The sequence below is a fragment of the Parasteatoda tepidariorum genome, chromosome 5 (genome assembly GCF_982258835.1).
Source record: "Parasteatoda tepidariorum strain Cologne lab strain chromosome 5, Ptep-v5.0, whole genome shotgun sequence".
NCBI lineage: Eukaryota > Metazoa > Arthropoda > Arachnida > Araneae > Theridiidae > Parasteatoda > Parasteatoda tepidariorum.
This window is the reverse complement of record NC_141759.1, coordinates 20,425,699-20,452,959: the sequence shown is the minus strand read 5'-3', so window position 1 is coordinate 20,452,959 and position 27,261 is coordinate 20,425,699. Positions and strand designations below refer to the sequence as shown.

Below are 27,261 nucleotides of genomic sequence, written 5' to 3'. Positions count from 1 at the left end.
ACAAGGAACAATATTGTTTCCATAAAAAAAAGCTTGAAAATGAATGCGTGTGTTGTATTGTAATGAATTGCAAAAAATGAAGTAAATTAAAAAAAAATTCCTTATCTGTAATAAAACTTTTAATATAAAAATAAACTATAATACATTTTGTTTCAGTTGTAATCAAAAAGATATCTCAATAGTACAATTGTTCTTTTTTTGAGATTTTTCTTTGAAATCCAAAGTTCGAAACAAAGAATAGGGAAATAGAGATCCGCATCCAACGAATTTTCAATTGTTTTTAACAAAACTTACCTATTCAACCCACAAAATGTATTCTGAGCACGTTTTATTGTTTAAACAGCTAATTTTTACATATTTAAAGCTACTTCAATTGAGTTGAGTACTAAAAACTGAGTATTGATATTAAAATAAGGCAGTAAATAATCATTGTTGTTAAGATGAAAACTACTTTAATATTAACTGTTGTTGTTTTGACTATTGTAAGTGGTTTTAACATATCTTCAGGTTCAGAAGACCCGGCTAAGGCAGAACACTTTCATTCCTGTCATAGATGGATTAAATGCAGTGCAGAGGGTGAGAATATTTTTATGTTTAAATCTGAAACGCAATTATTATTGCACCTTTAATTATAACTATATCTAATTAACAACTGTAATTATTGCAGCTTTTCAGTATAAGGCATTTTCAGAAAAAATGCTATTTTACTAAGTAACTATTCATTAAGAATTATGTAAAGGAGAGTCGGGTATCCCCGCCCACTTAAGGAGTATTGCTTATATTTCTGTATAATATTGAGTAATAATCAACATTTTTGTTTGTTTCAATTGTTTTATCTTCTAATCAAATAATGCAAAAAGAATAAACTAAAAGAAGAATAGTTAAACTTAAAAAATAGAAATTTAAAAAATTTGTCTACTGTATTCAACATATTTTCAAAACTATTGTTTACCATGTTACCAGCTGCATAAATACTTGAAACTGTGAAAATAATCTTTTTTTAATATAACAATTAATGTCCGATGGCCCATTGACTTGAAAAAATATTCTATACATATGATATTGACTGTGGGCGGGGGTACCCGACACTCCCCTACATATATGGATTTAATGAAATTTCCTTCCTTTATAACTTTCAGCTAGTTTAATGTTTCTCAATTTTTTCTGAAATTTCCTAACTTAATTATCAAAATGCAGTAGGATTATAATCGGTTACACATTTCTGTTCTTCTTTTGTCATGTCTTCTCAAGTTTGTGGACACAAATTGGATGTAAACACTAAAGTGCTCCCTTATTGGTTCGCCAACTGCTTTCATCATCTTTGTCTTCCTAGGAAACATTGATTGTTTTAGTAAGACACAGATTAGGCTCAGGTGATAAAGCGTTCGCCTTTCAATGAGGTGAATTAGGTTCAAATCCCAGCCATGGCTGGTCGATATTAATTCCGTTCCCGTCTCGCACCGGCCATAGAACCGTCGTAAAATATCCTCAGTGGTAAACAGATAATGGGCTAGTGTTCAGTTGCCGTTTGGCTAACCGTGGGAGATTTTCGTTGTTCTTCCTCTCCAGGTTCAGCAAAAGGGTTAGTTCCATCAAAAAGTTCGCCATGAAGACAAATTTCTCTCATTACTTGATCCAGGAGTTCCCCTGTTTTCTGGATTGGGTTCAGAATTACAAGGCTAAGGAGTTTAACATTAGTAGTCGTGAACCCAAAATGGGGCCGGTAGTTCAACGACAGTTATAAAACTACTAACAAAATAATAAAACTACTTAATTGTATAAACTTCTAAGAAAATATATATTTTTTATGTTTAACTCTTATGTTTGCTTAATTTGATCAGTTTAAAAATTATTAGATAATTAGTATTTCTCTTTTTAACAATAGCTTGTAATATTATGCTTAAAAAATATGCTTTGTTTGATTATACATATCAACACGTATGGGAATGCTGTTTTGAAAAGTAACAAGTAAAAATTTAAACAAGTTAACTAGTAAGCTACAAGTAATCTAGTACGAAAAAAAAACGATTTTTAAATGAATTTAAGGAGAAAACTTCACAATAATATAAACTTTAATTAAAAAACATTTTAAGCAACATTATTTAGTGATTAATGAAAAAAAATATCCATTATTAAATTTGCAAAAACATTTCGCATTTCATCTGAAGTGTCATTTAGTTTGTTTTAGGAACATGTTGTGCAATGTTCAGTTAATGTTAAATTAAAGCAACATAAGACAATATCATATTTGATATAAAACTATCTTTTTACAGCAATACAAACAATTTTATGTTTTCCGTGTCATTATTAGTGCTTATACTTGCTTTAAATACCTCATTATCTTATGAATGGGATGCTTTGAACTTTAAGTAGTTCATGGCTTTCATTTGTTTCCGGCATATTATTGTCAGGTATATCTTGATGCACTTTCGTTCCCGCATTTAAATGCCGTTTTTAAAAATAAAGTACTTTTGACTTTTTGAATGAGAAAGAAAACTAAGTATAACTCGTTTATTTTCAGTTCAGATTTCCTATATACATAAAACTTTTAGCAACAGTTATCACAAACTCTTGAGAGACAACCGGTACTTTCAAGAAAAATTGCTAGGGATATATATATATATATATATATATATATATATATATATATATATATATATATATATATATATATATATATATATATATATATATATATATATATATATATATATATATATATATATATATGAAGACAAGTTTTAGAGCGCTCAAAACATGTTGACTTTTACTATCTAAAATGAAATTTTTTCTTATCAAGTATCTTTCCACTTCACTTTCTGTTATAGTTCAAAATGAAGAATAAAGCAAAGAGAAATTAAAAACATATGAAAAAAGGGGGAAATAATAAGTAATAAGTAAAAAAAAAATACCAAACAACAGTTTAAAAAAAAAAATGCGAAAAATTTTTATTTATAAAACCTGAAGAAAAGATATAATCTTTTCATCAGCCCACACGATTATATCCGTAAAACAGAGTGCTTTCTGATATTGTATCAATCGTGTGGGCTGATGAAAAGATTATATCTTTTTTTCCGGTTTTTTAAATAAAATTTTATCCCTTTTTTTTTTACCTTCTTTTTTTTCTTAAACTGGTTTTTTTTTTACTTATTACTTATTATTTCTCACTTTTTTCATATGTCTTTAATTTCTCTTTGTTTTATTCTTCATTTTGAACTTATCTACTGGGTTCTGTTTACTTGCTGCTTAAGCGCAATAAATGAAAATTATTTTTTTCTTAACTTTCTTCGTGTTTTCTTGTATTTATATATATATATATATATATATATATATATATATATATATATATATATATATATATATATATATATATATATATATATATATATATACTTAATGAAGTTGATTAAGGTAAAGTTAGAGGAGGGATATGGCAGACTATAGTTTGTCTAAGCTAAGAACTCCTCCGGCCACAAAGGCCCGTAGGAGGAGTCTAGTGCTAGGGAGGAGTCTGGTGCTCTGAGGCCGTTTGGTGCTATGGAAACAAGAATGGCGCATTTTAGAGAGGGTAGCTTCACTCTAGGACTAACACAATAGACTGAAGAAAGAGATTCCCTTTCTCACACCGACCCGAGCCGAAACTACTCCAAAACAGTGACCCCGCACCCCAACTTGAAATAGTCATACCTCGTTACCATAGTCACCGCCACGGGTCCAGACAAATGTCTGGATGAGTTCCTATTTTTAAAGTTAAACCGGAGAACTTGATTGTTCAGAAATTAGTTACATTTTCTTGTGGCAAACTCTGAATTGCATTTCACTAGACAAGAAAAAGAGCTACTATATTGGCGTGACGTTATTCATACATTCGATGCAGATATTTATAGCTTTTTATTACACTACGAAAAATAATTTTTAGTTCAGATTAATATACATTTACTAAAAATTCATACCCGATTAAACTATCAGGATTTAGTCCACTAGTTATTCTGTTTCGCTTCGATAACTTCTGGCGTCAGCGTAAGACCGGACACTACCTTAGTCTTGCCCCCCCCCCCTGGTGTGTGTCTTCGTTTGACAGATTCAGGTCAGTGGAAGAAAATAACTACAGAACATTAAATTAAATCCATAATGTTTTTAAATTGTCGTAAAAAATAAAAATGTATGCTACATTTTCACTGAAATTCTAATATACGTAAATTTCTGAAAGATTTATCTCTAAAAGTTAACTCTCATGCACCTTATCTCTACCTCACTAGAAGAGTAAGAAAGGGCGATTCTGTTTTTTTTTGGAAGAAAAAGTCATTGATAAAAAAGTAATACATATATGACTTTCACAGATGATATATTGTACACAATTAAATATATATAATGTGACATTTTTTAGGTCGAGCTGTTTGACTCCAGCTGGACGTCGGATTTCATTTACCTAGTTTTACTATACTTTCTCCATCTTACATTATGTTTGCATGTGTATAAAAAGATCTTCGCGAAGGCAAATTGGGGCGCATCCACTAATTTCGTGGATGCGCACGTGTATGTAAGGGCATCACAAATTAAACTTTTGATGCGGTTAGATTTTTTTATTATATTCATAGGTAATGAAAAATTATTATATTATAGGAGACTAAATATTTTTGTTTGAACCTTTTCGAAAAAAAAAATTTGGGATTAAAAACTAAAGATTTTTTTTAACATTTACATTGATGTTATTTCTACTCTTTCCCCCCCCCCAAAAAAAAAACGAAAGTAATATTACTGAATTTAAAAATGTAACGAACTACAGTTACAGTGTACGGACTTTTTTAAATTTACTCGTGTCCATTTCTACCGAAAATAAAAGTGATATTCTATTAACTCACCAACCATCCACGAAGGAACTTTCTTTCTGATTTTAGTTAAATTCTGACCATTCTGATTCTACTTCAATTCTGATCGCTCTGATTCTTGTGAAATTTCTTCGGCTATAAATTAGAAAAATAAAAAGAGAATAAATAATTTAGCTAATGCAGTTCTGTAACTGCCAAAAGTTTAGCTAAGTCACCTGAACTTTAGCTAAACTTTTGTTATCCCCTGAATTTATTTCCAATAAGCCTAACGTAAGGAAGAAACTCTTATTTAAGTATAAATTTTAACAACGAATATCCTAATCTTTTGTAAGTATTTTTTTATTCTATTTAATATTGAACATTAGAAAGTGGTTTATTTTTAAAAATGACATTTATTTTTCTTAACTGAAAGCAATTTAATTGCAGATAAAGCCGCACTTGATGAGTTTAATGCCTGCTTAAATCAGATACCAGCAGAGGTAAGATTATTTTTTTAAAAGTTGTTTGAGTATAAAAACAAATTTAGAGAAATTTACAACTTTTTATGTCTTGAATCTTAATATTTTAAGGTTCCCTTGGTAAATTCGAACTTGTTGACGTATTTAAAAAATTGTAACTCATCTCAATGCAAACATTATATTTCACAACCAGAAAATTTAATTCATAGCTCATACTCAGGTAGCACCGTTACCAAATTGCAACAATCTCAGTGATTTGAGACGGGGAGATTTGAGTCATTTGAGACGGGGATATACCACAGTATCGTCTCGCGCAAGGATCCAGTTCAGACAAGAATCTGTCAAATGGTGATCCTGTTGAAACTTGAATGGGTCACAGTTTTCACATTGACATCCTGTTGAGACGTGAATGTGTCACAGTTTTCTCACTGACATCCTGTTGAGACGTGAATCGTCACAGTTTTCACACTGACATCCTGTTGAGACGTGAATCTGTCGCAGTTTTCACACTGACATCCTGTTGAGACGTGAATATGTCCTGTTTTCGTCGCAGGATGAAATACCTGCGACAATTAAAGGTCTCATTGTAGTCTCATGTTTAACATCTTGTCATAGATCTTTGGCATCGTTGAAACTATACGAAGAAAGAATAAAATCGAAAGTTTGTTGTACAAACAAACATTGAAATTGTTGGCAAATCAGTTATGAAGAACTTCTGATCTTGATGTAAAAAACAAAAAACAAAAACAGGTTATCTAAGCAGCCCTGCCCTGAATGTTAGAAGCCTGACTTCCGCTTAAGCAAGATTTACTTAAACGTTGCAATGCTTTCCTATTTTTCACCTTTTTCCTTATCTTTTACTTTTATGTCACGATGGGAATTGCAGTAAAGGGGTTTTATAAAATTCATTTTATTTAATTGTATTTTTTACTGCCCGCTTTTTTTTTAAATATCACATGTCCAGTTAGCCCAAACAAGGGGAGGCAACCCAGTAGGAACATTTGCTCGGGGGCCCTGCTACGGCAATAATATTTTTTAAAAAGAGACAGATTTTATCGAGATTGTTGTAATAAAATTAACGTAAAACTTATTGACAATTACATTCAAATTTTGTCTTCAAAATAACAATAATCTTAATAATGAAATAAATTTCTTTAAATTAAACAAGGGGTATATTCACATTTAATGGCTCTTTTTCTGAGACTTTGAATACTAGAAAATAGAGAAATTGTACGGATATAATTTTTTTCTTCGTAGTTATATAGAGAGGATATCGGAACTACGAAGGAAAAAAAATATTTCAGTACAATAGAGCCATTAAATGTGAATATACCCTTTCTTTAATTTAAATAAATTTATTTCATTATTCTTAAGATTATTGTTATTTGAAGAAAAATTTTGAATGTAATTTTCTTCTGTTTTTAAAATAGGTGACAATAGGCAAAAGTCACATTAAGTAGTCCATGAGACTTTCATGTGTTATCGCATGATAAGATGACATCAAAGTCTCATCATGACCTCTTTGGAGTAATTTAGAAAGGTAACATTTGTGATTATGATTGCTTTTACCGTTTCTAACTTTAATTTTATGTGACTGTGACAGTCTGTGCAATCTCGGTGTTGAAAATAATCATGCAGAAACAAAGTCTTAGATCGGAAAACTCTAGCTTATACAACGCGCGGGAAAAAGAAGAGAAAAAAAAACTCCACCCTGAATAACTTTTGTTCTAATGATCGGATCTTCACGAATTAGAAATAATTTAAAATGGTTCGAGGAAGAGACCTCAAATATGCTAACCAATTAGTTACGAAATCAGACACAAAAATATCCTTCTTCAAAATAAGCATTCCTGTTATTTCCATGGATCCGGGTTTCTGATCTCAAAAGTATAGGGGACAGCTGCAATCTGGGAAATGTGGCTAAATAGTTCTTTCAAGAGCGCAATCTTAAGTTTTGATCCCTTGTACAGAGAGCAACGTGGAAGCACAAATGAAAATACATAAACTGACATATAATAGTTTCAGTTGTATAAGCAAAAAACTTCCTCAGAGTCTAAATACAGAGAAAGATTTTACACAATGAGGAAGATCCTTGATTATGGAACTGAAACTATTCCGTTTCAATTTATGCACTTTCGTTTATGTTTTATTCACGTTTTTTTATTCTTATATTGAATTTATTTATTCTTAAACTTTCGCCTTATACTTTTAAATTAATTTATTCTTATACTTTCGCAATATCTCCTTGATTTCTTAAGGGACGCAAAAAATTGTTACAAACAATAATAAAATTCGTTTATTCAAAGATAATTCTGTGCAAAATAAAATTTCTCGTAAATATCTATTATTTTTTTAATTTTCTTTTAATAATGCTCAAAATTTTTTTGAAGTAATGCAACTTTTTAGTAGAAAAAAGTAGTTTTATGCTTCAAAACGGAAAATTTGAACGAAATCATTTGAATAGTTACTGAGAAAAGGAACTTTAAAATTGGACTTCTCAACAACTATTCGACCAATTCCTGTCAAATTTCGGTTTTTGACATAAAAAATTACATTCTTAAAAATGATTTAAAATTTTTTATGAATTCAAATTTGTTTCAACGATTATTATATAAAGTAATAAATATAAATAATCATTAAGAATATTTTTTTGAATGGAAGGAAACGAATTCCATAATTGTGTTCAAATTTCTTTTGATTCGCTTAAAACATTTTCGAGATATGTGGAAATACACAAATATTAAAATTAACATCGAGGGAATTTCCTGACTAAACGATATTCAAGCCATTTCCCAGTTTGTGCATACCCCCCCTATTTCGGGGATCAAGATTCCGTTTTTGTGTCTGATTTCGTAACTTACAATATCGTCTGTTCCAACTAATCAACATTTTTTTAAGCCTTCCCTTCGAACTATTCAGATTGATCTGTTGTACCTGAAGATCTGATAATTAGATCAAAAACTATTCAGGGTGATTCATTTATTTTTGTGCAATATACAGAATAAAAAAAAGGAAAGCAATTGAATTATTTTTGATGAAATGATTAAATTTTGTTTACAATTTATGTTTTGACGAGTTGCAATCTGAAAAATTAGGAAACCATATTTTAGTAAAGACAATGGTCATATTTTGTTATATCTCTAAAGCATTTAAACTAATAAATATTTTTGAGCGTTGTAATATGTCTTTTTTTCTATATAAAGATAAAATTTGTCAAAGAAAATCTGAATTGCAAGGCAGGTAGATTTTTCAAAATTTAGCAAATTTAAGAGACAAATTTTAAAATTAGAGCTAAATAGGTGATTTGTTCAGAAATGTAACTTTAAGAATACATTTTTTTAAAATTTATAACTCAAAACCTACGAGACCAGTTTCGTTGACCCAAACTGTGTAACCAAAATATTTGCTTTCTGATATCTAAAATTACGCAAATACATTTTATTTAATTGTAAAATTAAAAAGTAAAATTAAAATTTGTAAATCTGACTATTAAATTTTTTTCGCTATTTTAAAGGAAAATAATAAAACAATAAAAAATTAATAAAAATTGTTTTTGCGGGGAAAATTTCATTTGGAGAAGGATTCTTATTATTGTGAACAAATATGTTTTGATTCGTTTGAGTTCCCGAGGAGACAAAGAGAATTACGTAAAATCGTCGCTTTGAAACTAAACCGTTGTAACTCAAAAAAAAATCGAAAAATGAGATTTTTGGATCATTTTGCGTGAAAAAAGTCAACTTTTTAGAAAAACAACCTGTTATCTTTATAGTTCCATAAAGTTAATTTAGAGAGCAGATAAATCGTCATCGCATTGCCGCGATTAGCATTAGCGCGGAAAGTTTGAAATCGCTCTGCTGAAAAACTTGCTTTTTTGAGTTACCACGGTTTAGTTTCAAAGCGACGAAATGTGAAATTGACAAGTAGTAGTTATAACATTTATATGCACTTTACAAACCAAACTAATGGGGCCATTTTTTCCAAATCCTAATACAAGATAAAGAAAATAATGTTTATTAATAAAAAAATTCTCTTGCCTAACTTCGTAATTTAATTAACACTATTCGAATACCAATGAAAAAATCTTCATATAATCCATCTCAAAGTTACTATTGTTTTTTAGAATGTTAAAAACTACTAACATGTAAATTAGTAAGGGTGACTATCTTTTTTCTTCCGGTTTACTGTACTATTAACTGATAATTTAGAGTTTAACCATAATTTTTTATAGAAAATGAAGAAGTTTGTAAAGATTTTGGCAGATTTCGCCAAAGAAAAATGGTCAGACTTAGAGGCAGCATATAATAATTACTGTGCCTGGGATGAAGTACGACAGGTATGGTAAAAAAATGTCATATTTACTACAATTCATAGATTTTATTATAACCAAATCTCCTACACTGTAAAAAATACCTAATAAAATTACGGCAAAAAGAACTGGTAGTTTTAGAGCATCATCCGTAAAATCCATTTTACTGAAAAATCCATCTTTGCTGTAAAATATTATATTGTAATATGTATTTTAATTACAGTGATTTAATGATTTTATTTCATCCGTGGCTAAAATTATGTGCAAAACAGGCAATTCATTGTCGCAAAATATTTTATATCATTTTTGAAAAAATTTCCCGTTCATTTGAACTCGCTTCTCGCTTTTTTGATTTCATTTCATGTTTTTTTCTATTTTTTCTTTATATTTTATTTTCTGTTTTTACGTAATATTCAACAAATAAAATAGAACCAAATCAACAAATAAAAAATTACAACAAATAAAATAGAACCTATTGTGTTCTATTTTATTTGTTGTAATTTTTTTGTAAAATTTTTTGAGTGCTCCTCACGCTATTGTAATGATATATTTTGCTTTGGTTATATTGATACAATATTAGAAAGCACTCTTTTTTGCGGATATAATCGTGTGAGCCGATGAAGAGATTATATCCTATATTTTCCGGATTTTTTAAAATTTTTGTCCTTTTTTTTTATCTTCCGGTTTCTTGTTATTTTTATTTTATTATTATTTTTCTTTTTTTCCCTTCTTTCATCAAAATAAAGATAAAACAAAGGAAAATTACAGACATATCAAAAAAGGGGGAAAAAGAAAAATAGTAATAAGAATAAAAATTATAAGAAACTGGAAAATAATAATAATAATAATAAAAATCCGAAAAAAAGGATAATTTTTTTTTAAAAAATCCGGAAAATAAAAAATATAATCTTTTCATCAGCCCACACGATTATATCCGCAAAAAAGAGTGCTTTCTAATATTGTATCAATATATAGCCAAAGCAAAATATATCAATACAATAGTGTGAGGAGCACTCAAAAAATTTTTACAAAAATTACAACAAACAAATAAAATAGAACACAATAAGTGAAAAATAACGCGTAATAACAGAAAATAAAATATAAAGAAAAAACAGAATAAAACATAAAATATAATCTATAAAGCGAGCAATGAATTCAAATGAACTTACATGAACCGGAAACTTTTCAAGAATGATTTAAAATATTTTTGTAACAAGATTGCCTGATTGCAAAATATGAAAACAAAAGCGCAAATGGAGCGTAACAAGAGGAGTCTTGTTTAAAAGTGCGTTCTTACTGCATTACTGAAGTGCGTTTGATTTGTTAAATACCAAGGATTGGCCCCCGAAAATGGATGTGCGTGAAGCTTATTGTTTTTCTTAATTTTCTTCGTGTTTTTTTTTGTATTTATTCTGCTTTATATATACTATATATACATACTATATATAATTGAAACGAAAATAGAACATATTAAGTAAAAATTTTACGAAATAAAACATATTAAGCAAAAAATAGAAAATAAAGTATAAAAAAATGCTAAATGAAATATAAAATGTAATCTATTCAGCGAGTAGCGATTTCAGATGCACTTGCACATTCCATAATCTTTCAAGAATGATTTAAAATATTTTCGTAATAAGTTTGCCAGAAAACGTCCCAGACAAAAATTATCGTTGTAAAATTTTGTGAGAAATAGATATGATGAATCTCCCAAGTTCCGTATTTCTAACATATCAGAAAATGTTTTTATTTTTGTAAAACAATTTCTAACTTCTAAAGAAAATATTTTTACTTTTTGTTAAAAATTTGCTAGTTTTGTAAAACTTCTTAACAAATTTTTTAGTTTTTAGAAAATATTTTATTATTGACGGAAACTTTGTAATATTTCGGAAAATATTTTTATTTTTGTAAAAAATAATATCTACTTTCTAAGAAAAAAATTTTATTTTTGTAAAAATTTTCTAGTTTTTCAAATTTTTTTTTTTATATTTTTGTAATAATTTTCAAGTTTTTCAGAAAATTCGATATATTTTTCTGAATTTTTTTATATTAATTATTAAGGATGTATTTTTTATTGAATAGGTTAATTATGGGTAATATTGAGTAGGTTAATAATAATTTCAGTCATTTATATCAACTATATTTATATTAAAAAATAACTAAAATGAAGAATTATTAATAATATTTTCTTTCTAACATTTTAGGTATAGATGACACCATCAGAATATATATAAAATGATTACATTTATTTTATTAAAACCTTAAGTTTTCCTCTGATCTCTGTACATTCACAGGATACTGGTTATCGAAACTAACCCACTATTTGTCGTCGGACTAAGCGTAGGAGGTTTTCGCGGATTTCCTTTTCATATAACATGGGTACTCACAAAGTCCTCTTCGAAGACATGTATTGCTTCAAGATCTAGGAGTTCCCTTGTCTTCTGCGTTCAAAAATGACAAGACTACATTGATAGCCGTAAATCTGAACGACGGTGATAAAATAAAATTAACAATTGTATATTTAATTGATAAATATCTAATCTTATAAAATAATACACATTTAATTCTAATACTTTTAATATTCACAGTAGACATACTTGATAAATAAAATTTTTATTTTAATATTGAATCAATTAATTTAAAATGCATTAATTAATATTGATTAGGTTAATAATAAATACAGTCATTTATATCAACTATATTTATAAAAGATAACTAAAATGAAGAGTTATTAATATATTCTCTTTCTAACATTTAAGTATAGATGGCGCCATTAGAGTAAAAGCATGTGCATGATATCATTTATTTATTATGTAATAAAAGATGACGTGATTACTTCATAATATATGATTTCTTCCAAATAGCAAAGCTAATAAGTATTGCCATCCTAAACAAGTAGAATAATATTAATAAATGTTGCTACCCTCAAAAAAGTAATAAATGAAAATAATATAAAGAAACGAAACTGTATTAAAAACAGAAACCGAAAATAAAGCTACTGGTGGGCAGAAATAAGCACACGGGCGGAAATAAACACATGGGCAGAAATAAGCTCACGACAGAAATAAGCAACTTCCGGTTTGTTGGTGGACATAAGTTAGCACCTTCTGGTTTCCAGGCGGGCAGAAATAAACACCCCTTGATTTTCCATGATGACGCCACTTCCGCCCCTTAGATCTCGCGGTATTCTACTCACGATTACAAGTAATTGATTACTGTAATCGACTGTGTAATCTTGATTACAGCTGTAATCAAAATTGTAATCACGATTACTGGTATTTGATTACTGTAATTGTTTGTTGTAATCACGATTACAGCTGTAATCAAAATTATGTTGAATTGTAATCATGATTACAAGTAATTGATTACCGTAATCGAAAATGTAATCGATTACATTTTTGGCCAGCTCCGATAGATATATTCTAGAGTGCTCCAAACATGTTAACTTTTCCTATCTAAAATTAAGTTTTTTTCTTATCAAGTATCTTTTCACTTCACTTTCTTCATATATTCATTTAATATTGTGCGATTATTATAAAGCTCACATAACATATTTTAAATGTTTATCTTGAACGTATTGTGAATGCTAATCGTTGAATACATTTTTGAAAATAATATTATTCTTCAACAATTTACCTTAAGTGTTTTTCTCTTTTTAAGAATGAATATTTTGTGGAAGTTCAACGGCTCGTTTTAGAGGAGTACTCAGTGAGTATTTATAATATTTAATTTTGTATGTTTAAATACTATTCTGAGAAGGTCTATGTTAAGTGTGGAAAAAATGAAATGTTCATGTCATGACCATTAGATTTCAAGATATTCATCTTAAGCAACAGATTTTGTTAGATATGTAACCAGTGTAGCAAAAGGATCTACATCAATTGAAATATTTATTAAAAAAAGAGATGCAATTTATTTTCTTTCCCTGATTTATGTTGTTGTAAAAACGTTTATGGGTCTTTGAAATGCTGCAAAGGATATAAGCATGAAAATGAGGGAAGAATAAGCGGAATATATGATAGTGAGCACTGAAATACACGGAGTGTAAATCCATAAAATTGAAAATCGTATTTTTGAAGAATATGTAGTTTCTCTACCATTACAAAAATACAATTCCAATTCAATAGCATATAAGACATGTTAACTCGATTCTGTGTCCGGGTACCTTTTCATAATTAAAGGTTGACCGTGTTGATAGTTACTCTCCCCACAAGTTCACACAATTTAAGTAACTGGTGGTAGATGATAAAACAAAAAAAGAAATCAAGAGCACATTTTTGCTGCCAGTAGGACCAACTAATCAATTATTTAGGACTGATGAGACAACTATAGTTTAAATTCATCTAAAAGTGCTCAAGTAAATTTTTACAAAACTTTGATAAAAACAATTTAATATATGGTTGCGGGACAATCAAAGAATTTAAGAAAAACCTTATTTTTAAAAAAAAAGGTTCTTCGATCAATTACTGAAATCTTTAAAAAGATAACATTTGGAGAAGTATATACAACCATAAAATATACAAAATAAGTATGAACAACTTAACATGATAAGAGTTAAGACAAACAGGATCAGATGACTGATCCTGTTTGATGATGACTGATGATCAGATCACATTTGTCGACTTGAATATCTAGATACAAAAAATTGTCATTTTCAAAAATTGAGGATGCAAAAAATGAGGTAGATCACCTAAAAAGCAGCTGGACAGCGTGGAAAAGGATTTGAGAACGTCAGATGTTAACAGGGGGAGAAACTTGAAGTAAATCATACTACCTGAGGGAAGTAATATATATATATATATATATATATATATATATATATATATATATATATATATATATATATATATATATATATATATATATATATATATATATATATATATACATAACGTCGTTGCCGAGTGGAAGGATTAAAACAGGTCATAGGTCGGGAAGGAGGGTACAAAATCAAGGAGGGTTTATTAATTATTAGACAAGAGAGATTATTAATTATTAGTCATGAGAGTGAGTAAAAGTGTACATGAAAAGTTGCGCTCCTTGGTTATATGTTAGGGAAAATCCTGCAAAGTAAAATCCGTAAAATGTCTTAATTTAGGGAAAGAGGGAAATCTTAGTAGTTGCTATTGGTTTATGAAATAGATCGAACGTTTCCCACACAGAGCAAAGGGAAAATTGTCCTGCTCTTAATTCCATGCATAGTTGAGCCAAAAATAGATTTAAGAACAGGATGTGGCTTTTAAAAGTGTGAGAAAGTATTTCGTTTAGAATAATTAATTAGTAATAAAGTAGGAGTTGTTTTATAACAAAGAAACTAACATAAAAAGAATAATTGAAGCTTTTTATGTTACATCCCCCTTCGCCAAAATGTTTAGTTACAAACCAAAAATTTTAAAAAATTTTCCATTTTCAAAATCTTCCCTCTGATTGAAGCACTTTTAAGATAATCAAATTTGTAATTTTAACAATATATAATAGTAATTTGAATTATAAAACATTTTCATATGTTTTCATGGTAAAAATTTTAACACAATTAAAAATCTGTAGTAGCATCATCAGCAAATTTAAAATTTTCATTTTCAACAGTTTTTTTTTTCTGAATTAACAGCTTTTTCAATTTCAAAAGTATTTTGTTTAAAGATCACAACACAGCTTTTTCATTATAAGAATTCTTCATAATAACAAAATTTAAGTTAATTCTTCAATCATGATAAAAAAATTTATAAACATCTTTTAAAAATGTTGTCAGTAAAACACAAAATACAAAAAGCAGTTTTACAGGAAAAATTTCAATCTGAAATTAGACTTGAGTATTGTTTACCTTGTTTGAAAATAAAATAAAAAATGACGCAGCAGTTGTTATTGTCAAGTCCAAGATTTCGGTATTGTCTTCATTTCACTTTATTTATTATTTACCTTACATATTTATCACTTTAATAGCTAAATATCCGAAAAAAAAAATTCTTTTTATTTTATTTTTTCTATGCCCAAAATTTGCCTTCTGTAACATTTTTTCTTTTCTTTTCTTTTTCTTTCTTATTTTCCTTTCTACTTTCTTTTCTTTCTACTTTCTTTATATTTATTTATTTGTACTTTTATTTTCTTTCTTGGTATTTTTATTGCAATTATTAACCCGGATTTCAGGAAATATGTAAAGACAAATTGCTTTTATAATCAGAAAAGGTGATCAGTCTTCTCAGATTTTGCATTACAACCTGTTTAACACAATCGTTAATTGAAATCCAAAACAAACTTTCAAATTCAATATGGTATTAAGGTAAATCAGTTTTCAATTTTTGACTGATCTAGCTATTTTCGTTATTTTTAATCTGAAATGCAAGTTTGGTTAATTTGCAAATTACCTTTAATTTCTTTTTTAATTATTTATATCTTTCTTTCTTTTTTTTTTTTTTTGGACATAATTTTTTTTTCAAAAATTTTAATTCGGACATTTATTAAAGTAATTTTTTTACTGAGATCTCAATTGGTAATTTAATTTGTCACAATTGTTAGGGAATTCAAATATTTTCATTTCTATTTTAAACGTGTTTTTGAAGTGTATTTGGTTACTAAATTTTTCAATTTGTGTTTGATCATTTTCCTATCTGTATGCTGGAATTAAAGTTCAGAAATAAAGAAACGATTTGTTTATGGAAATTACTGAGCTAGAACAGAGCTTTGAACTAATTACCAACGTTGGACTAAAGCATTAATGTCTGATTGCACTTCAATTTAAATTCTAACAACAAGTATTTTATTCATTTTTCCAAACTATTTAAATTAGTTTTAACATTCCCTGATTTAATCTTTGCCACACCGTAATTGCATTCATATATTAAAACTTAATTTCAATAATTATTGCTGTTGCATTACGAAGAGAAAAATATTTAAATAGCATTTTCATCTTAAACCCTAATCACTGTAAAACAAAAATATAATTTCTACTAACCAAAAAATCATAGAAGCTGTAACACATAAAACAATATGAAAATAATTTCTCGAAACATTTCTTATGACAATCAATTCACTAAAAATAAAAATTTCAAGAAAAAAAAATTTCAACAGTAAATACGATTGATGTATAAAAAATAATTTTTCAATTGAAACATCAAGAATGAGAAAAAAAAATTAAAATAATAATAAAAATTCAAGAAATTGTTTTATGAGAATTGTAAAAAAAAAATAAACTCAAAGGATACGTGAAAAAGTTCGAATTAGTCCAAGATATTTTGAAAACCACAACATCAGAGATGAGACTGCGTTGAAATTCCGTGAACTAAATTCCAAAAACAAAGACGAGAGCTGCTAGGGAAAAAATTTGTTTCTTCGTTAAGATGAATAGTAAATTAACATTGAATGGAGAAATTGAAGCTTATTTTTCTTTGAGTTCTGAGTAGGTGGGAGAGGAATGTCAAACATCTAAGGAGACCATCGTAAACCATTCCGGGGTGTGAAAACAATTCATCGACGATAAAATCCAGCTCAGCACTTAAGAGTGGCAAAATCAACGCTTTCTCCAAGGGATAGGGTTTCAATAAAAACATTTTAATTATCAGGAGTTCGATGCAGTTTTTCTTTTTAATCCAAGGAAGGAAATTGAAGCTCAGCTTTCTAGTAGTCTCAGGAACGTAGACAAAACATGCAGCATAGACATCATGAGTTGTAGAAAAATTTGACTACATATTTACCAACTGTTCATTTGAATAAATGATTTGAAGTTATTCCATATTTTTGATGTACCCTCTTCCGAAATTGATTTATTTAATTTCAAATGAGATATTAAGTATCTTTAATGTAGCGTACGAACTGTACCCCTTCCCGACCGTTCAATCCTGTCGACTTATAACGTCGTTGCCGAGTGGAAGGATTAAAACAGGTCATAGGTCGGGAAGGAGGGTACAAAATTTATTTATTAATTATTAGACAAGAGCAGTCATGAGAGTGAGTAAAAGTGTACATGAAAAGTTGCGCTCCTTGGTTATATGTTAGGGAAAATCTTGCAAAGTAAAATCCGTAAAATGTCTTAATTTAGGGAAAGAGGGAAATCTTAGTAGTTGCTATTGGTTTATGAAATAGATCGAACGTTTCCCACACAGAGCAAAGGGAAAATTGTCCTGCTCTTAATTCCATGCATAGTTGAGCCAAAAATAGATTTAAGAACAGGATGTGGCTTTTAAAAGTGTGAGAAAGTATTTCGTTTAGAATAATTAATTAGTAATAAAGTAGGAGTTGTTTTATAACAAAGAAACTAACATAAAAAGAATAATTGAAGCTTTTTATGTTACATATATATATATATATATATATATATATATATATATATATATATATATATATATATATATATATATATATATATATATATATATATATATTTATATATATATACAGTGGTGGCCAAAAGTGTGGACACTTTTTGAAAGTTTCATGTTTTTCAACTTTGTGTGCTTGTAGAATATATTAATTTTCACTTAAATTATCGTTTATATATCAAATTGAAGGTAATTTAATGTAAAATTTAATAATAAATACAGTATTACAATATCTGTATTACAAAAAAAGTTATGCAATTAATAGTAAGATCTGTTTTAGATTTGCATTTTTTTAAAGTGATACACAATCAATACTTAGTAGGATAATCCTTAATTTTTAAGACAGCTTCACAGCGTCTGTTCATCGAGTGAACGAGTGTTTGGAGTTCATCTTTCGTAATCACGTGGTGCCAAGTATCAATTATAGCTTCACTTAGTTGTCTTTTATTGGATGGACGTTTTGTTCGTACAAGAATTTTCAAACGTCGCCACAAATTTTCAATTGGATTGAGATCAGGGCTGTTTCCTGGCCATGGTAATATATCTATGCCTTTATTTTGAAAGCATGCTTTGCATACTTCTGCTGTGTGGAATGGAGCTGAATCCTGCTGAAAAATGAATGGTTCGTTGTTGGGGATGAGATCCCTGATGGAAGGTATCAATTTTGGTTTCAGGACAGTTTCGATGTATTTTTTGGCATTCAGGATGCCAAATCAGGCCGAAAAAAGTGCACAAGTGCTACTACCGATAAAAAAATTAAATGGCTATGCCTTCAAGATAGAAAAATATCATCAGATGCCATTAGATGTGAAATGAATGCAGCTGGTATTGCAGTAAGTTCAAGAACAATAAGAAGAAACTTATCAGGATTTGGACTACAAGCTAGAATTCCAAGGAAAAAATCATATTTAAATCAAACGCAACGCGAAAAACGAGTTAAGTCGGCAAAAGAACACATTAAATGGTCAGAAAATCAACGAAAGCAAGTAATCTGGAGTGATGAGAGTAAAATATCGCTCTTTGGAAGTGATGGTAGAAAATACGTGAGACGTAGAGCAGGTGAAGCGCTTCATCCTGATTGCATTGAAGCAACTACTAAAAATCCAACAAATGTCATGATTTGGGCATGTATATCTGCAGATGGTGTGGGCCGAATTCAAGTGATTGATATAGCATCCTGAATGCCAAAAAATACATCGAAACCTGCCCTGAAACCAAAATTGATACCTTCCATCAGGGATCTCTTCTCCAACAACGCACCATTTATTTTTCAGCAGGATTCAGCTCCATGCCACACAGCAAAAGTATGCAAAGTATGCTTTCAAAATAAAAGCATAGATATATTACCATGGCCAGGAAACAGCCCTGATCTCAATCCAATTGAAAATTTGTGGCGACGTTTGAAAATTCTTGTACGAAAAAAACGTCCATCCAATAAAAGTGAAGCTATAACTGATTCTTGGCACCATGTGATTACGAAAGATGAACTCCCAACACTCGTTCACTCGATGAAAAGACGCTGTGAAGCTGTCTTAAAAATTAAGGGTTATCCTACTAAGTATTGATTGTGTAAGTATCACTTAAAATAATGCAAATCTAAGATAGATCTTACTATTAATTGCATAACTTTTTTTGTAATACAGATATTGTAATACTGTATTTATTATTAAATTCTACATTGAATTGCCTTCAATCTGATATATAAACGTTTGTATTTAAGCGAAAATTAATATATTCTACAAGCACGCAAAGTTGTAAAACATAAAACTTTCAAAAAGTGTCCACACTTTTGGCAACTACTGTATATATATATATATATATATATATATATATATATATATATATATATATATATATATATATATATATATATATATATATATATATATATATATATATATATATATATATATATATATATATATATATATATATATATATATATATATATATATATATATATATATATATATATTACAAACTGAACAAGAAACAAGAACAAATTAAGCAAGAAAAGAGAAGAAGAGAAAATATAAAAAATTTTTAGTAGAAAGATAAAGGTTTTCTTCAGGGCGCATTCCTTTACTATGGTAAATGAGATATTTCCAAAAAAGAATAATTATTACGCTTTATATTGCATCGATATAGCTAGAAAACTAAAATACTTTTGAAAATGAGTTTGAGGTGAAAAGAAAGAAGGCATAGAACTAACTTATCTACTCAAACTAAATGCTAACAAAAATTTGCAAAAAAGAGAACAATAATAAATAGTGTTATAGCTTAAATCGCACGAAATCATTTTAAAAATACATTTGGTAGAAAAAAATATGAAATAAATTACATTTCAGTGCCAAAATCTATGGGGAAAAAAAACACTTTAATAAAAGTTTTTTGGAAAACTTAAGTAACAAAGCCTTTAATAAGAAAAATAAATATTTAATTCAAAATAAAGAAATTTAAATTAATTAAAAATTTAAAACTAAATTGCAAAAAAACAACTTTAAGATGGGTAATTGTTGTAGCGTTTAAATAACAGACGTAGCTTAGAAATAAAACTATTTAACCTTTTAATCGGTATTTCATCTCTCATAGGGTGACTGTTTATAAATCAGAGCCTGCATACATGGATAGAAAGCAGTTTATAGAATTTATCCTTCATTCATACATTCTTTCATAGCAGTAAAGTCTACACGTATTACCTGCCTTCGGCTGGCTGTTCATAAATCAGAGTCCATTCCAAAATATTACATTGTTCAATGTATGTTATTTTAAACGTTTTTTAAAAGTTTTCAGAAAAAAAACTGGAATAGAAGAAGATATATATAATAGATATATATATATATTTATATATCCCGCTATATATATATTTATATACCGCAGTCAAACCCCGCTATAGTGAACCTTCAAGGGACCGAAATTTCGGTTCACTATAACCGGGAGTTCACTATAATCGTTACGCAGGCAATTTAACTAATATTTCCCATTCTCCTCCTTTTTATAACACATTATTCAAATAAATGATTGAAAAATATTATGTAGTTGCTAAAAATGTGTTATTTTTCATTACTGTTCGTCTTGCGTGCAAACAAAATTAGTAATTTTTAGCTGATGAGCAATCCTCAAAATGGAAACAGTTCCTGACTCTCCGATAATTTTTCTTGAATTTCTGTTATTCCGCTTTTTAAATCTGTCTAACCTGCCATTCGAGCACATAAAAGTAGTCTCATAAAATCGCTCAGCAAATTCATCCACATTTGTCCAGATACTGGAAGATTACGGCTTCTTCGAATGGTGAACAACTTCAGTAATGCTTCTTCAACATCCTTTTGATCTGCTTTTCTCAACTTTTTTCTGCCATCTAAATTGTTTTCATGAGCAGAAATTACTAATTGCCTGTTTTTCCATATATATTACAAACTGCAGATTTGGATAATTTATATTCCCTGCAAATATCAACTTGATTGCATACATTTTCAATTGTTCTGATTATGTCCATTTTATCATCAATGGAGAACGTTTTACGTTTACTGGTCGCCATAGTTAAATTTGAGACACTTGTTTGCATACTTTTTTTTTAACTGAACAGAGAGCAAAAAGGAGTTAAAATGAGGGCCTTATAAACACATATTAAAGTCCTACCCTTTGACAAAAAATGAATAATTACTCATTCCCTCTGACAGAAAAAGCATATTGATCCCACTGACACCTTACAGGTGCATCATCTGCCTGGGGCCCTACCATGAACTACTTGGAATGGAACGAAGATTCCCGCCTGAAACGAGAAGCCTGGGTTGGAAACATTTGCTTGGTTTGTTTAGGAATTGGAAAGTGAAATAAAAGAAGCAAACAAGAAAAAATGCTTATCGCTACATTCCCATCTATAGATGGTTTTAAACATTGGTATGTATATTTACCAATGTAGTATGTGTATTGAAGTAGAAATTTCAAAATTATTGCAAAAAAACGAAGAAAAAAATCAGTCCAAGACAGAAAAAAGTTCATTACATCCAACTTCCTCACTTTTTTGGTTCACTATATCCACAAAAATTAACATTATACGCGTATAGCAAGTCACGGGACCGAACATTTCGTTCACTATATCCGGGAGTCCACTATTAACCGTGTTCACTATAGCGAGGTTTGACTATATATGCAAACTGTTGGACAAAGTAAACAGGTTAGTTAATTAGTTAAACCGCATAGTGTTAACCTCGTCCGGTAAGTTTTTGGTTTTCCATAAAAATAAATATTTTTTTTAACTTAACTGATGATAAATATGTTTACATATTCAGAAAGTGATGTTTTCTGATATTTTTATCTTAATGAATTATTTGTATTTATGATATTTTAACGAAATATATTTTTTCTCTAAAGACAATTGTACATTTTTAGGAGACATGTGCTGATATTTTCCAAATTGCTTCATGCACAAAAATGACCCAGTCGACTGTAAGTATAACTTGGTGTTTTAACTAATTTAATATTTTTGCGCTGTATTTATTTATAGACTTATTATTTATAACCTTATAATTTTACGCAGTAATTTTTAAAATTATTAACAAATCTATTATTTGTTTAAGGAACAGCTATCTGAAAATTGCTAACTAAATTATGATTCTTAACATCTTTAGGAGAAAAAAGCTCTTCCTCTGATCTGTAAACTCAAGAGTTTATGCGTACTATAGAGTACGTACGTAAATATCTGATAAGAGATGTAATTCAAAAGTGCAATATTGAGATTCTATCCAAGTGTTCTAGTGTCGATAGAGTAAGAAAGGCTGATTTTATATATAACGTTGTACAGGTAACCTGTAAGAATGGTGTTATTACACAAGTGGGATTATGGTCAAACTTCAATTGCAATATGTTAGTCTATTTCATACGAATGTTAGAATTTTTTATGCGAATATTTCCCTATTTTATAAGTTCTTAAGAAAGTTTTTGGTTCTATTCCGTTTATAGAGGAGGTAAAAAAATTATCAAACAGCTATAGTCGCTCTATACACATTTTTTAAAACCTTATCTTAATCTGTTTTATATACACAAATATATATTTAATATCCAATCGGAAACACTTGGGTGTTGAGGGTAAAAGATAGTAGAAATTAAACTTACTATTGATAAGTAAGTTTATTTCTAAATGTTCGAAATAAACTTAAAAATAAAGAAATAAACAGTTCAGAAAAACCCCGTCTTTTTTTCTGAGCTTAAGACTTTTTTAAGATTTCCCTTCTGAAACATTTTCCTCTTTTTTCCTGATTCCAGAAGCCTTTCGAAGCTAAGATTTCTGACTCACAGTTCTTCTTACTCGAATTTTGTTCCTTCAAATTCGTAGTCTGGTAAAACCTATAGCATTCGAACCTTTAGACCGTTTTAGGCCAAGTTTAGAAATTTTATAAAATGTGGTATTATTTTCTTTTGAAATATGCTAGAATTACATACATTAAGAAGCAAAAAAAAAGTTTCATTTATAGAAAAAAAAATTATATTTGAAATATGAAATGATGACCATACACACCATGGACTAAATCATTGAAAAAATCATTTAGTTTAACATTACTTTTTTATGAAGTTTGTTTTAATTTTATTTTATTTGCAGAACTTGCAACTTTAATCCATCATAAAAATTTATCTTTTATCTCAAATGGATAAATTATGTTTAGACCTAAGAAACTAAAATAAAATAAAATATTTATTGAAATGTAGTGTTTATTCATTCATTTGACTAAAAATAGGTAGCTATTACATCTTAATACTTGGAATCCATATGAAACTTATCTATCTCTTCTGTGTTTTTAAATGCAAATTAAATCAAAAGTATTTATCTTTACCATTTAAACACGGATATTTAATTGGTTTTCTTTATACTAATATAAAGATTTACTACTTGAACTTGCCAAAATAAATGTCCTAAGAACGTGGTACAATAGGGTAAGTCGAGTAATATTATTTCAGAGATACCAACTTGCTCCGGACAGCAAGTATATATTTTAAAGTGGTAGTTTATCAATTGTGATTCCTGGTTTAATAAATTCAATTTAGTAGATTTTAATCCACCACTATTTCTAAATAATTCGTAGGTTTATATAATTCACCACTTTTTAGTACTTATGTCATACTATACCTTTTAAAAAGCAAGCAAAAATAGTCAAATATTTGCCAATATTTACTTGGTAGTTATTTACCGTTTTTTAAATTATTTTGGCATGTCCGGAGCAGTTGGCAACTCTGTTAATTTAAGTTTTATAAAGTGGGTAGGTTCTTCATTCACGTCGCACTAGAGCTGCACAATGCGCTATTGTCGACGGTCTGAGAAACATCCTTGAGGATGATTCGAAGACAAGTCATCGTAATTTTGATCCTCTGCAGCGGGGATGGTTCACCTGCATTGGGAGCCCGAAGACCAGCCTGCTAAGTTGACCACTTTACGGTAGAACAGTGTAACGAGGACCAATACGCGCATCCTCGCTCCCTACGCAGCCTGATAAAAATTGGTCAGTCATTCGCCTACTGACCATAGACAATGATGCTTGACTTTAGTGTTCTTTTGGGAACCGTGTCATTACGATCAGTTCATAGCTAATTATGTGTATAAAATAAAATTTCACAATAATAATTACTTTGACCCATTTACATAGTAATTCAAATATTAATATGCACTTTGTTATATTTCTTCTAAAAATAATTAAAAATACAAAAAACTATTAAAAGAAGATAAAATGATCGTTGTAAAAAAGTAGTAAACTTGACAGTAAAGTAGTAAATTTCCTTTATAATTTTCACACTTGTGCTATTTTTTGTTTTAGGGATGTTTTGTAGATCTATTCAACAAAGTTCACGCTGAAAGAAAATGCTGACGTCTCAAATACTAACATCGAACTAAGATGTTGCTGAGTTATGTAAACCTTGGCCTTCATCAGTTCTACTATTAAAATGCAACTATTTACTTTCGATCTGTATTTACTTACAACTATTTACTTTCGGGAAAAAAATACAATATCAATAAATTTAAGCAACAAATACTTCAGTTTTATGTAAATTTAAGATTCTCCTATAAAGTGCGTTTGCTTAAGAATAACGAACTAAGGCAAAGTAACGAAGAACACTGCAAAAAATGGAAATGATAATGTATTAACAATTTTACAAAGTCAATTTAATAACTTCATTAATTTTATACAATATTCAATGTATTCATTTTTTAAAGTATCGTTAGGTATATAATTTAATAATCCCACTTACCTACAGTGTTTAAAAGATTTTGTTTAATAAACCAAACAATAGAATTGATTCAGTTATAAAATTTATGCATTGTGATAAAAAGTAATTAGTCATTTACAACCACGATTATAATATAAACAAGATCACTCGAAATTATGATTTCCTAATGTAATAGAATATTATGATTACTTGCATTCATGATTACTTTCATTCTTGATTACTAATTAGACGAGGATAGAACTACTCGTCGATTATTACTTGATTAGAAACTTCCTTCGCTACAGAAATAAACAAATATGAAATAACATTTGACATAATTCAAGAGCTTCAAAAATAGGCTTCCACTTTCAAGACATGTCGACAGTTATTTCTTATTTGTTTTTTACCGACATTACTTTTTGTTTTTTATTTCAAATCATTTTTGTTTCTTTACTTTCACGTCTGGCAAGTCTTGAAAACGGGTGCCCATTTTATAAGCGCTTCAAACATGTCGACTGTGATTTCACATTTGTTTATTTCTGAAGCAAATGAAGTTTTCAAGAAGGTAATATTTTATTGTTTCAGACTCTAAGGACTCTTTATCTAATACTAATTTTTATTTATTCATTAATGTTTTATTATAATTATTTTATTAAACTTGTCAATTAGTTGACTTGTTAAATTATGATTAAATGTAATCATGATTACTTGTGCTCGTATGGTATGCTTACATGCAATAGTGGTTACACGATGATAATGAATGTAATCATGATAGTCACTATTAAAGGTAATCATAGATTTTTTATTTGCAGTTTTTTTTCTCCTGGTGATTACAAATAATCATAACCTCTCGTAAGGAGAATATTAAGATTTCTTTTTTTTCGCAATAAACTTGAACCATATAAAAAATGGTCAAATGAATGAAAAATTTTGTGATATCAATATAAATTTGTTAACACCAATATGATATCACATTGAAAATGCTGATATTTGTTGAAATCAATACTGATGTCAACACTACAATGATGACTCCACCATTGATATCAGCACTTGTCAATACAACAGTAATGACATCAGAGTTGAGATCAACACTTTTGTCAACTTGCTAACTTAGATGTCAATATGCTACTATTGAGATCAACAAATCATAATCACACCAACACTGTGTTCATATAAACTAAAATGAGAATAACATTGAAGTTTTGGCGGCTATGCAGATGCCCAATTGCTTATAATTTTTACTGTGATATACCCCTAAAAATTAAGATATACACAATTACAATAATAACTGTTAAAAAAAATTTAAATTTTCTAATTTTAAAAACTGACAATCTAAATTTCCCTAATGAAAAAATTAAAATTTTCGTTACTTTAATAAAAATATTTAAAACTGAAACACAAATTTATGTTATTTTATGCATTTTGGCAAAAATATACTTTAAATTATATATTTCATCAGAAAATTACTTTCACGTCAAAAAAAATATATTATATATATATATATATATATATATATATATATATATATATATATAGTATTGTAAAAAAAATACAAAAAGGACAAAAAGAAGAAAAACAACGAAAGAAGAAAATTAAGAAATAAGTTTTGCTTACTGCGCATAAGCTGAAGTAAATCGAACGCATGAACTAAGTTTAAAATGTAGAGAAAACATGAAAAAAAATACAGAACAATGAAAAAATGCGCAGCCCATTAGTTTATAATATTTTCGTAACAAGATTGCCAGATTATAATTGTTGAACTTTTAAATATGGAATTATGCAATAGTTAAAATTTTGAACTTAGTAATTTGAATAATAACATTGTCATAAAATTTTTTTTAGCTCTATATAAGATGTAAAAAATTAAAATTAGCAATATAGAATTTCCTTACTTAATTATCAGTCCTAATTTAATTTCATAAAATTCCTATAAAATTTAGAACAATCACATGTGGATCTAATACTTGCCTAACTAAACATGACACCATTTTCTCCAACTACTTAAATAAAATTATTAACAATATTATTAAATAAGGTTATCTTGTATTATCACTAATAATCAACCGTTTTTAGAATTCATTGAACACAATAAATTTAATTCCATTGCAATAAAAATTAAAAAACTTTTACAAAATTAAAAAACTTGGCGACTTTTGATT

At 28.5% G+C, this 27,261-nt stretch overlaps 1 protein-coding gene across 1 annotated transcript; it reads left to right on the top strand.

Moving 5' to 3' along the window:
* Positions 1–185: 185 nt before the first annotated feature.
* On the top strand, positions 186–25,257 carry LOC107453025 (uncharacterized). The gene is made up of 6 exons (XM_043057216.3): positions 186–576; positions 5,256–5,308; positions 9,516–9,620; positions 13,254–13,301; positions 22,298–22,354; positions 24,712–25,257. The coding sequence occupies exons 1-6, from the start codon at positions 441–443 to the stop codon at positions 24,760–24,762; spliced, it is 450 nt and encodes a 149-aa protein (XP_042913150.2). The 5' UTR covers positions 186–440; the 3' UTR covers positions 24,763–25,257.
* Positions 25,258–27,261: the final 2,004 nt, after the last annotated feature.